This window comes from Lepus europaeus, chromosome 3 (assembly GCF_033115175.1).
Source record: "Lepus europaeus isolate LE1 chromosome 3, mLepTim1.pri, whole genome shotgun sequence".
Lineage (NCBI taxonomy): Eukaryota > Metazoa > Chordata > Mammalia > Lagomorpha > Leporidae > Lepus > Lepus europaeus.
This window is the reverse complement of record NC_084829.1, coordinates 84,503,854-84,516,909: the sequence shown is the minus strand read 5'-3', so window position 1 is coordinate 84,516,909 and position 13,056 is coordinate 84,503,854. Positions and strand designations below refer to the sequence as shown.

General features: G+C 39.1%; 1 protein-coding gene across 2 annotated transcripts in view; it reads left to right on the top strand.

Annotated features, from left to right (window-relative positions):
• Positions 1–13,056, top strand: part of RARS2 (arginyl-tRNA synthetase 2, mitochondrial) — an 82,647-nt gene that overhangs the window by 7,636 nt on the left and 61,955 nt on the right. For both annotated transcript variants that reach the window (XM_062186476.1, XM_062186475.1), the window contains exons 2-4: positions 3,162–3,235; positions 10,766–10,868; positions 12,454–12,537. In XM_062186476.1, the coding sequence (XP_062042460.1) occupies positions 3,162–3,235; positions 10,766–10,868; positions 12,454–12,537 (261 nt within the window). The remainder of the gene's footprint in view (positions 1–3,161; positions 3,236–10,765; positions 10,869–12,453; positions 12,538–13,056) is intronic.

The following is a 13,056-nucleotide window of genomic DNA, read 5'->3' as shown; positions in this document are numbered from 1 at the left end:
AAGCTCCTGGCTCCTGGATTTGGATTGGCTCAGCTCTGGCAGTTGTGGCCATTTGGGGAATGAACCAGTGGATGGAAGACCTCTCTCTGTCTCCACCTCTCTCTGTACCTCTTCCAAATAAATGAAATAAGTCTTAAAAAAAATAAATAAATTCAGAGCAGCAGAGACAGAGATCTTCTATCCACTGGTTCACTCCCCCAGATGCCTACAACAGCCAAGAGTCATAACTCCATATAGGTCTCCCATAAGGGTGGCAAGGATCCAAACACTTGAGCCATTACCTGCTGCTTCCCTGAGGGCAAATTAGCAGGAAGATGGCTCCAAAGTGGAGCAGAGATTTGAACCCAGGCACTCCTATGTGAGATACAAGTGTTCCAGGAAGCATTACTAACCATTGCAATGAATACTCTCCGAACAGTAACAGTTTTGATCTTAGATTATCTGGTATGTTTTTGTATCTCCAGTTTATTTTTATGTGCTTAAACTCTTCAGAGCTTAACCCCTGTGCTGGATTTGTGGAGCTAGGCCACAAATTGAGGTACTGCAATATGAGGTATCTTAACTGCCAGGCCAAGCTCCTGCCCCTAATGTATGTATTTTATTGCTACCTAAGCACACAATTTATATGGCAGCTGAAATGCTTTGAAATTCATCTACATCACTAAGGTTTTTTAGTAGAGTTAAATTATAGTTAAGTTAGGCAGAAAATTTTAACTGGTTATAAATTTGGAAGATGTTATGTTCAAAAATACGCTAATGACATTTTAAAGGGAGAAGGAAATCTTAGGACTTCTTTTTTAACCCTCACAAGAGTCCTAGTTTATTACTTGGTAGTTTTATTATCTCCATATTTCATCTGAAAACTGAAGCTCATTCATGCAAAATGACTTTCCTAAGGTCTCACAGCTAGTAAAAATAGAAGTGGAATTTTAATCTATTTTTTTTTGTAAAAGAGATTAAAATAGAACCTTTATAAATTGTGTATGTTTACTGGCTAGAACATTTCATAGTATAAACATGAACTGTTTGTTATGTTTTATTTTATAAATACCTCAGAAATATTTATACATTCCTGGGACTATATCCTAAGGAAATAACCTTTGGTAGAGGATGAAGTGAATCACTTTCCAAAGTTCAGAAATTTAAAAACATAGACTACATCCTGAGATTTACATTTACATGTACTAGGCCAAACTAGAAATGTACAGAATATCATAAAGATAAATGATAGCTCTAAGTCTGCAAATATTTTAATGTGTTTGTGAAATTTAGAATTTACTTCTGTTGACAATAGAAGAGTAAATAGTATTAGTCATTGGGAGACAGTGGCTTTGATTTTAAGTTTGTTCCTTCTAAACAGTGAAAGAGACTTCTTATGCTCTTTAATTCTTTAATTCTCCTGTTTACCTGAACATTCCCTGTCCTCTCTCCTAATTCCACAACCATGGCTGATACAATGTTGAGCTTACATCAAGACTGAGGAGGTGGGAAAGAAAGATTAAGCCAGTTTTAAGATTTTTAAGTATTTATTTGAAAGGCAGAGGGAGAGATCTTTTATGTAAATCTTATTGCTTCATAGTTCATGAAATGAGAACTTAGAAGGAAATACAAAGGTAGGTAAGACATGCATATCATTCAATACATGGGAATATCTCCTCAAGTGAACTGAGGGTCTGATTAAGGCGGGAGTCCATGACTTTGGCTCTGCATGACAATCACAGAAGGAGCTTTTCTGTTTTTTAAAAGATTTATTTATTTGAAAGTCAGAGTTACACAGAGGAGAAGCAGAGAGAGAGAGAGAGAGAGAGAGAGAGAGAGGTCTTCCATTCGATGGTTCACTCCCCAACTGGCCGCAATGGCCAGAGCTGTGCCGATCTGAAGCCAAGAGTCAGGAGCTTCTCCTGGGTCTCCCACATGGGTGCAGGGGCCCAAGGACCTGGGCCATCCTCTGCTGCCCTCCCAGGCCATAGCAGAGAGCTGGATAGGAAGTGGAGCAGCTGGGCCATATGGGTGCCAGCGCTTCAGGCCAGGGCATTAACCTGCTGCCACAGCACTGGCCCCACCAAAGGAGCTTTTAAGAAATACAAATGTATCCATCCCTGCTATTGTGATAAATAAACCTTTGATAGGCTCTGGGAATCAGATAATCCCTATTTGTTTACTTGATTATTTTTAAATGCCAAAGAATTTTTTTCCTGTTTTGTTCACCTCTATCTCCCCAACACCTAGAACAATGCCTAGCACACAGTAGCCACCCAATAATGACTTCTTAATGGGAAAAAGAATTATCTTTGGGTCTTTGGTGGCTCCTCTTTGTTTCTATTTAGGAAAAAATTTTTAAATTTAGAAGTTACTTCTAAAATTACAAATTAATCCTTTTTTAGTTACTTATCTGCATCAGTATACAATTAAATATACACATTAAAAATATATTTTTATAGTTTTGTAGGCCGGCGCCGTGGCTCAATAGGCTAATCCTCCGCCTTGCGGCGCCGGCACACCGGGTTCTAGTCCCGGTCGGGGCGCCGGATTCTGTCCCGGTTGCCCCTCTTCCATGCCAGCTCTCTGCTATGGCCCGGGAGTGCAGTGGAGGATGACCCAAGTGCTTGGGCCCTGCATCCCATAGGAGACCAGGAGAAGCACCTGGCTCCTGCCTTTGGATCAGTGCGGTGTGCCGGCCGCAGCGTGCCAGCCGCGGTGGCCATTGGAGGGTGAACCAACGGCAAAGGAAGACCTTTCTCTCTGTCTCTCTCTCTCACTGTCCACTCTGTCTGTAAAATATATATATATATATATTTACAGTTTTGTGTATATCCAATCATATACTCTAAATTAGTATGATAATATATTATGCATGAAAAACACAGCTTCTAAGTGATCGTTTTCAGAGTGATAAAATTAATCTTAATGGTGATCGATTCTCTTTGCTGCTTTCAGGTCATTATCCTCATCCTCTGGCAACCACAAATCTGTTCTTCATCCTTACAATTTTGGATTTTCTGAACCCTTTTGAATCTGCCATCTTTCACTTACCATACTGCATTTGAAGTTCATTCATGTTTGATGTATCAATAGTTTATTCTTTTTATTGCTAAATAAAATTGCATTGAATCTGGAACAGATATGTCAACATCTTGCTCTGTTTTATTCTTTTTGTTTAGCTTTCCAGAGTGTTGGATCTTCCACCAGAAAACTTGATCAAGTCAATATCTGCAGTTCCAGTTTCCAGAAAAGAGTTAAGTATAACATATTTGTAGCAATCGAAAATGTTGCTAACTTTGTTGATTTAAAAAAAATTATTGTTTGATTTACAGAGTAGTCCTTGAAATTAATCATAACATATTTTTCATTTGACTTAATAATGAAATCAGAATCTGTATTTTAGATGTTTTCATTTGGCAGATTATACTTTTGTTAATTACTAGCATAAAGAAACATAAAATTATAATTGCAACGTCTTTGGGAATGAGGTTCAAATTTAATTCTGTTAACAAGTAAAAGAACTATAGTAGTTAGGATCACAAGGTTTTGAAGGGACAATAAAGACTATAACCATCTGATACTTGAATACTGTTATGCCATATTTATCTCCAATTTTGTGTATTGATTTGTTTGTTGAGTTTCCGTTTGAGGACTTCCAGTGATAGAAAACTATTGGTTAGGACCGCATACAACTGCCGTTGCCTTCTTGGATGCAGGGTGGTATCTATTTTATTTAGTCACCCTCGTCGAAACTTATTGATTGACCATTTGGTTAGAAAACATCAGTACTTGAATAAAACGCTCTCTAATTCAGTTAATAATAATAAAAAAATACTACTATGTGGCCTTATCTTGGAAGAGATGTAAAAATAAAATTACCATTGTATTATGTCGTTGTATTTCATTTCCTTGATGTTGTCAGGACTTTCAGAGTGGTATGAATATTCTTGTTCCTAGAATAGTACAAAGAAATAAATGGTAAAGGAAGAGAAAGGCTACATTTGACCTTATAAGAAAAGAGAGCATTTATAAAATGGCCCATTACAAATTCCTTTATATTGAGTTCCAAGAACAGAGGCACCCACTAACCAGAGATCCCATTATTCTTGTAACCTTTCAAACTGGGTTACCTATTTCATAAAACCTGTAAGTTACATTCTACATAATAAGGGAAATGTCTCAGTTTTATGTTTCAAGGGCTTTTAATAAGCTGAACTATCTTGGCCCATATTTTGAAGACAATTTGCTCTACTTACCTCTACTTGAAGGACTAAGACTTTGATTTATAGAAAAATATTTTTAAAAAATAAAATATTGCTGAGGACTTACAAATTTTTCTGTACTATCAGTGTAAAATTCTGTATGTTTTAATTTTTCTTGCAGAGAACCTCTACCACTTTTCTGTAATAAACTCAGATATTCCTTGTAGGTCTAAAATCAAGCCTAATTGTTTTATATTTCTAAATTTATTCTAGAATATTATTAAATACAAAGACAATTAAGAAATATTTTTCTCCTTTTTTTAAAGATTTATTTATTTATTTAAATGCAGAATTACACAGAGGCAGTGGGAGAGGGAGGAAGAGAGGTCTTCCATCTGCTGGTTCACTCCCCAAATGGCTGTGACTGGGGCAGATCCCATCCGGAGCCAGGAACTTCTTCCAGGTCTCCCACACAGGTGCAGGGGCCTAAGGATTTGGGCCATCTTCTACTGCCTTCCCAGGCCATAGCAGAGAGCTAGATAAGAAGTGGAACAGCTGGACTTGAACTAGTGCCCATATGGGATGCTGGCAATGAAGGCAGCGGCTTTACCCACTGTGCCACAGTGCCAGCTCCAAAATATTTTTCTTGATGTGTGTGTTTTTTTTTAATACAATATGGATCCATGTCCTCAGATCTATTCTCTCGCTTGTTTTTTTTTTTTTTTTTTTTGTTTTGTTTTGTTTTTTTTTTTTTTTCTTTTTTAAAGATTTACTTATTTGAGAGGGAGAGTTACAGACAGGGAGAGACAAAGAAAGGTCTTCCATCTGCTAGTTCACTCCCCAGCTGGAGCTGGGCCAATTCAAAGCCAGGACCCAGGGGCTTCTTCTTGATTTCCCACATGGGTGCACAGGCCTAAGCACTTTCCCTGCTTTCCCAGGCCATTAGCAGAGAGCCGGATTGAAAGTGGAGCATCCAGGCCATGAACTGGTGCATGTATGGATTGCTAGTGCCACAGGCAGAGGCTTGACCTACCACACCACAGAGCTGACTCCACTCTAAACTATTTTCAGCTATAGTGGAACTCTTATATAATCCTATATAATACTTCCAATAGTGGACAGAATCAGTAACTTGAGAGGCACTGAAGTATAAGGATTTCATACCAACACACCCACAACTCCTCAAAAGTACTGAGAAAATAGCTGTTGCATTTTAAACTTATTTTCTTAATTATAAGAAATATGAAAGTAGAAGACTAATTTGTACAAACTACTTTTTCCATTGCCCATCATCTTCTAAACAGGACAGGTTTTGTTTCATCTAATGCCATTACTCACTGTCATCCTTCACATTGGATTATTTTGATTGCCTAGATGTTATATCTTTTTTTTTTTAAAGATTTTTGTTTAAAGATTTATTTATTTGAAGGATGAGTTAGAGGCAGAGAGAGAGAGAGGTCTTGCATCTGCTAGTTCACTCCCCAGATGGCTGCAGCAATCAGAGCTGTGCTGATCCAGAGCCAAGAGCTTCCTCCGGGTCTCCCATGTGGGTGCAGGTGTCCAAGGACTTGGGCCATCTTCCACTGCTTTCCCAGGCCATTAACATTATTAAATTACCCCCTACACCACAGCACTGGCCCCAAAACAAATTAATTTTTTAAAAAACCTTTAAAGGGGCCAGCGCAATGGTGTTGTGGGTAAAGCTGCCACCTGCAGTGCCAGCATCCCATATGGGCGCCAGCTCAAGTCCCGGTTGCTCCACTTCTGATCCAGCTCTCTGCTATGGCCTGGGAAGGCAGTAGAAGATGGCCCAAGTCCTCTGGCCCTTGCACCAGTGTGGGAGACTTGGAAGAAGCTCCTGGCTTTAGACCGCCCTAGCTCTGGCTGTTTTAGCCACCTGGGAAGTGAACCAGCAGATGGAAAACCTCTCTGCCTCTGCCTCTCTCTAACTCTGACTTTCAAAGAAATAACTAAATGTTTAAAAAATATTAATTTGTTTTTGTATCATAAAAGCAAAATACAGGCCGGCGCCGTGGCTCAACAGGCTAATCCTCCGCCTTGCGGTGCCGGCACACCGGGTTCTAGTCCCGGTCGGGGCACCGATCCTGTCCCGGTTGCCCCTCTTCCAGGCCAGCTCTCTGCTGTGGCCAGGGAGTGCAGTGGAGGATGGCCCAAGTGCTTGGGCCCTGCACCCCATGGGAGACCAGGAGAAGCACCTGGCTCCTGCCATCGGAACAGCGCGGTGCGCCGGCCACAGCGCGCCTACCGCAGCGGCCATTGTAGGGTGAACCAACGGCAAAAGGAAGACCTTTCTCTCTGTCTCTCTCTCACTGTCCACTCTGCCTGTCAAAAATAAAAAAAAAATAAATAAATAAATAAATTTTAAAAAAGGCAAAATACAATGTGCTTAAGGAAATTGAGGGAAATACAGAAGAATGAGGAAAAAAGTGTTCCCAAGGTACTTTGGGAAGAAAACTGACTTTCAGCAAGTTATTGTATTTTTTCATTTTTTTCTCTTTAAACATGTTTTTCAACCCTTAACAAAAATGTAGCTGTAAAACTGCAGCCAGGGTCCAGTGTCATGGTATAGCAGCTTAAGCTACCACCTGTAAAGCTGCATCCATGTGAGTGCTGGTTTGAGTGCTGGCTATTGCTTCCAATCATGCTAATGTGCCTGGGAAAGCAGCCGAACATGACCCAAGTGCTTGAGTCCCTACCCCTGCCACCCATATGTGGGAAACCTTGATGGAGTTTCAGGCTCCTGGCTTTGGCCTGACCCAGCTTCAACCACTGAGGCCATTTGGGGAGTGAGCCAGCAGATGGAAGGTCTCTCTCTCTCTCTCTCTCTCGCTTTTCCCAGCTCTGGTTCTCCCTTTCCCTCCCTCTCTCTCTTACTCTACCTTTCAAATAAATAAATACTTTAAAAAAAAAAAAAAACTGTGCAAGGATATAATTTGAATTTTTTTGTAAATGCCATTTTTAATAATGTAATATTCCTTTTTTTTAAGATTTATTTATTTTAAAAGAGTTATAGAGAGACTGAGAGAAAGAGACAGAGACAGAGATCTTCCATCTGCTGGTTCACTCCCCAGATAGCCACAACTGCCAGCATTGGGCCAGGTCAAAAGCCAGGAGCTTCATCTGGGTCTCCCACGTGAGTGGCAGGGGCCTAAGCACTGGAGCCATCTTTCACTGCTTTTCCCAGACCATTAGCAAGGGATCTGGATCGGAAGTAGAGCAGCCAGGGCACAAACCAATGCCCACGTCAGATGCTGGTGTCACATGGAACAGTTTTGCCCACAGCTCCACAACACCAGCCCCAATGTTGTAATATAGCATTCCCCTGTTGATGGACATTTAGATTGTTCTTGGTTCTGACTTTATATGATTATATAATTCATATCAAGAAACTCTTTGGTTTTTTTGTTTAAGATTTATTGATTTGAGAAACAGTGACGGGGGAAAGAAAATAAGATCTTCCATCATTTTTTCATGCTCCAAATGCCTTGGTCTTTCACATTGGTGACAATACTTGGGCAATCATCTGGTGCTTTAGCAGGGAGCTGGATCACAAGAAGAGTAGTAGAACTTAAACTGATGCCTGGATATGGTATGCTGCCGTAGCAAGTGGCTTAATCAGCTGAGCCACAATACCGGCCCCAAGAAACTCCTCTTTAAATGGAAAAAGCAAGAATTTATTTTAGATGTGTAATTAAAAACTCCCAAAAGAGAAAATTGGGATGCTGATTGTTACAGTTGATTTCTCAACAATGTTGCAGTGGATTCGTTTCTGAGAGGAGCATGGTGGGGGCAAGAGGCATGGAGTCACCACACAGACCCTGGGAGTGGGGTGAAAGTGAGTTTGAGGCAAGCAGCCCGCAGACTCCTTTATTTCAGTTAGTACAATAGCTTATATAGTCAAGACCAGCCAATCCGGTCACGGGGCGGTCTATGCCCCAACCAATCACAGCCTGTTGCCAGGCAGTTTCCAAAGCCATCCAATCACAGCCTGTTGCCAGTCAGGCTCTTGTTGCCAGGCAATTTCTTTTTTTTTTTTTTTTAACTTTTATTTAATGAATATAAATTTCCAATGTACCGCTTATGGATTACAATGGCTTCCCCCTCCCAAAACTTCCCTCCCACCCACAACCCTCCCCTCTCCCGCTCCCTCTCTCCTTCCATTCACATCAAGATTCATTTTCAATTCTCTTTATATACAGAAGATCAATTTTTCTGAAATCATCCGATCACTGCCTGCCGTCAGTCAGGCTCTGTTGTCATGTGGTTTTCTCTGTTATGTGGTTTCCGAAGCCATCCAATCTCGGCCTGTTGCCAGGCAGTTTCTGTTGTCAGTGGCCATCTTGGCATGACCTTTTCACCTCAGCGGCCATCTTTGCATGAACTTTTCACCTCAGTGGCCATCTTGATGTGACCTTTTCACCTCATTCCACCACAGCTGATAAGAGTAGTTGAGGGGCCAGTACTGTGGCACAGCAGGTTAAAGCCCCAGCCTGCAGTGCTGCATCCCATATGGACGCTGATTTGAGTCCTGGCTGCTCCACTTCTGATCCAGCTTGCTACTATGGCCTGGGAAAGCAGTAGAAGATGGCCCAAGTCCTTGGGCCCCTGCACCTGCGTGGGATACCTGGAAGAAGCTCCTGGCTCCTGGCTTCCAATCAGCTCAGCTCTGGCTGTTATGGCCATCTAGGGAGTGAACCTGCAGATGGAAGACCCCTGTCTCTGTAACTCTCTGTAATTCTGTAGTTGAACTCCTTCATCTCCCTAAAGCATTTTATTCTCTGTTAAACTTTTCTTCCTGGTGAATCCACATAATTTCAGAATTTGTATTTTAAATATTCTTAATAAGTTTGTGTTAAACCAGTGTTAATAAACATGGACTCTTGTCCTGATGCAGGGCTACTTGGAATTTTTTTTATTTTAGTGAAATAATGTAATTTTTAATTTGAATCATATTAGTATGTTATTCATATCTGGAAGAAAATCTTGGGTGCTGCCTAGTCATAATTTTTTTTTTAAATATAGGAATTATGTGATTTCTTTGTGTTTCTGTGGTGTTTTGTTTGAGCACTGTACTGTTTTGCAAATATGAAATTTTTTCAAAAGTGTCCCAGCTATAGATCAAAAAGCTGTAATTTAATGTTTGGTAAATTTGTATCTGTATCATTTCAATTACTGTTATTAGGATTCTTGTTATTTTTAATTTTCCTTTACTTTCCTTGATTTTTAAAATTTTTGGTGTTTGTTACTCTGTCATGTTTTGAGTGTTATTCCCATTTTATTAAATGAATTTCTTCACTTTAACGCATTATTTATTGGCACAAATATTTGAGTCATCAAAGTCTTAGTGAGAATGACACATTCACATCTTATATGAGCGTCCACAATTAAAGCTAAGTTTTAAAAAATTGAATTGTCATACTTGTTAGAGAATAGTCTTTGAAAAGAAACAGTTTGCCAAGTTTGTTAGTATATAAAGAAGTACAGAAAGAATTTCCTAGAAATCAGTACTGTTATTATTTAACATTTTTATTTAACATCAAAACTTGGGTCAATATTTTTAACTTTGCAGCAACATTATTAAGTAGGTACCATTATTTTCACCATTTTGTTGAAGTACAGAGCTTAAGCAATATGCCCAAGATCACACAAACACTGGTAGATTCACTTGATCTTCATTTGCACCTGAAATTTCAGTAGACGAGTTTGGCTGGTAAGTGTAATCCAACCTAGGCCGCTGAATAATGGATTAAGGCTTTGGAAAATTCTTTTTTTTTTTTTTTTTGGTCTTAGTTCATTTTTAAAATTTATTTGAAAGGCAGAGTTACAGAGAGGGAGAGATCTTCCATCCACTGGTTGACCCCTTTAAAGGCCACAACGAAGCCAGCAGCTTATTCTGCATCTCCTACGTGGTGGCAGAGGTCCAAGTTCTTAGATCACCTTCTGCTGCTTTCCCAGGCACATTAGTAGGGAACTGGATTTATGTAGAGCAGCAAGAACTCTAACCTGCACCCATATGGGGTGCTGGTACCTCAGACGATAGCTTTACCCACTAAGCCACAGTATAGAAATTTCCCCTAGGGAAATTCTTAATAGTCATCGTGTGCTATGTTTTTAAATGTGATGTTAGCCAGAAGTCACACATTTTTAGACTTTTCTCAGAATTTCATCAGTTATATAAAGGAAGTCACTAGTACCCCTCCAAAATAAGTTGTTTAATGCCAGTGACAGATAAGATAGGATACACTGCCGACAGAGTAATTTTCAGATTTCTTATTAAATATCTAAAGATGTCAGTGTGGGTGGTTATATAGATATCAGTTAATATGTTATAATATTATAAAGCTACAATTAGGTAATAGAAGAATTGTGTAAGATGATAAGAAATAAAAATTGTAAATAAATACACAGTGAGTTCTAATTTCTTTGCTTTAAATTTTGAAAGTATAATACCTTCTGATAAAGCTATAAGTGTACAGAAGCCACCGTGATTAGTCTTTGTTAACACTAGCAATGGTTTTAAGGTAACAACAGCTGTTTCTCATTTCAATGTCTATCTTTAGAGAAGTGGCTGATTTCCAGCTTTCTTTGGATTCTTTGTTGGCAAACAACAATAATCATTCAAGCTCAGATATTCAAGTTCAAGCCAAGAGACTGGCAGAGAAGGTACGTTAACACTATTCCCGCTTTTTAACATTATAGTTAAAGGAAAAAAATTACAGAGTATCATGAATAGTGGTGTTTTTTTATTCAAGGCATCTTGGAAAATATAATCTAAATTGATTTTATCCATATAAGCCTATGATGATTTTTCAAATTAGTTATAAAACATTCTTGAGCTAATATCGTTCAAAATTTTGATTAGTTACAGAAGGTCTGAAGTGTTAATTAGATTTACAGATTGAAGCTGGATGGACTTTTGAATTTAGGAAAGCAAGCTTGGTGAATTAGACCACTGGGCTGCGGTTTTTCAAATGAGTTTGAGAAGATGAACATTCAAATATGAAAAGAAATGATTAAATGTAAATAGAATTGTGATTACAGATTAGTGGTTAGATGATTTAATAAACCACTTTCATTTCTAAGTTCTCTGGAGGGTTTGGTATCTGAAAAAGAAATTGAAGCTTTGTCAAAAATGACCAAATCTAAATTATTAGTGTAGTATCCTCAGAAAAGACAAATGTTGCACAAGGTTGTTTATTATAAGTGACACAGAAGAGGTGTCTAGGAACTCTGAGGAACTGAAACAATAGAAGTCACTATCATAGGAAAAGATGTGCAATTAAAGAATAATATGATAAAAGAGCTTTGATAACCTTAGTAAATATTTATTTGATAACAGTCACCCCAGGTGTTTATCAGGAAGTCATATCAGGAGTAGAATTATTCCAGTTACCATATCTAGTCCCCTTTTTCTTTATCTTGGCTCATCAGTGGCAACAATATCTTTTTTTTATTTTAAAATTTTATTTATTTATTTGAGAGACAGAGTTAGAAACAGTAAGAGGGAGAGACAGAGACAGAAAGGCCTTCCTTCCACTGGTTCACTTCCCAAATGGCCACAAAGGCCAGAGCTGGGTCAATCCAAAGCCAGGAGCCTGGAGCTTCTCCCAGTCTCCCATGTGGGTGCAGGGGCCCAAGGAATTGGGCCATCTTCCATTGCTTTCCCAGTTCATAGCAGAGAGCCGGATTGGAAGAGGAGCAGCTGGGACTAGAACTGGTGCCCATATGGAATGCCAGCCCCAATAGTATCTCTTTAAGTTCCATACATTTTCTTGGGATTTTGGACTGTAAGAAAGCTATTTAAATTATTTGCATTTTACATGTTGGTACAAGTGCTTTAGCATATATACCCTGACAGAATGTCATGTTAATGTTGTGAGGTGGATGAGATAAAAAGTGTCAGAGTTGGTAGAGTGAGGTCAGCCGTAAGTCTCTGAATTGTGACCATAATTGCAGTGTGAAGTACTGTCACCCTCTTCTTTCCTCATTAGTTGGAAGAATTTGAGGGAAGGGAAAGAGGAAGAGAGAGTGCTTATCCAGAATGGCACTCCAGTCAGGAAAAAGAGAATCTGTTTACCTAAATACAATGATGGAAATGAAGCAATTGGATAAAGCCTATGTCCAGATATAATGACTATGAAGAAAAAGACTCACCTGTTGTCTTTGTAACCAGTTTTATAGAATTAGAACTATGTGTCTCATTGGCCTATTTTCTAGCATGCCTATCTTACACCATTTATCTTTTCAGCTAAAATGCGACACAGTTGTGAGTGAAATCAGCACTGGTCGAGGGACTGTAAATTTTAAAATAAACAGAGAACTGTTAACAAAGGTAAGAATGGATAATTGTCCATCCATGTGCTTTCACTGTCTCTGCTTTAGCCATAGTGGTTGTTCTTCAGTTTCTAAACTGTGCCTCCTCTTAGCTGAAAACCTTTGCACATACTGATCCTCTGTCTGGAGTGCTGCCTCCAAGTTAACACCCACTGATCTTTCACATCTTGGTATTTCTTCAGTATCTTTTTGATCCTTTCATTTAAGCTATCAAAGCACTATGTTATCTCTTTGTAGAACCTATCATAGTTACTGTTTTATTTTCCTTTTATTGGAATAATGCCTCTTGCCCTTTAAACTCTAATTCGTATTAGAGTTTTGGGGGTCTATAAACCATTAGATCTCCATTTCCTAGCACAGTGCCTGGCATCTAGTAGGTACTAGACAACTATTTGTTGAATGAATAAATGGACTCAGTTGAATATAATACAGGTACTGCTGGTTTCTACTGTCTGGTAACCTATAATCTGTTGGAAGCATAAGAAAAAGAAGTCATGAGACAGCTGCTGCTTTTAGT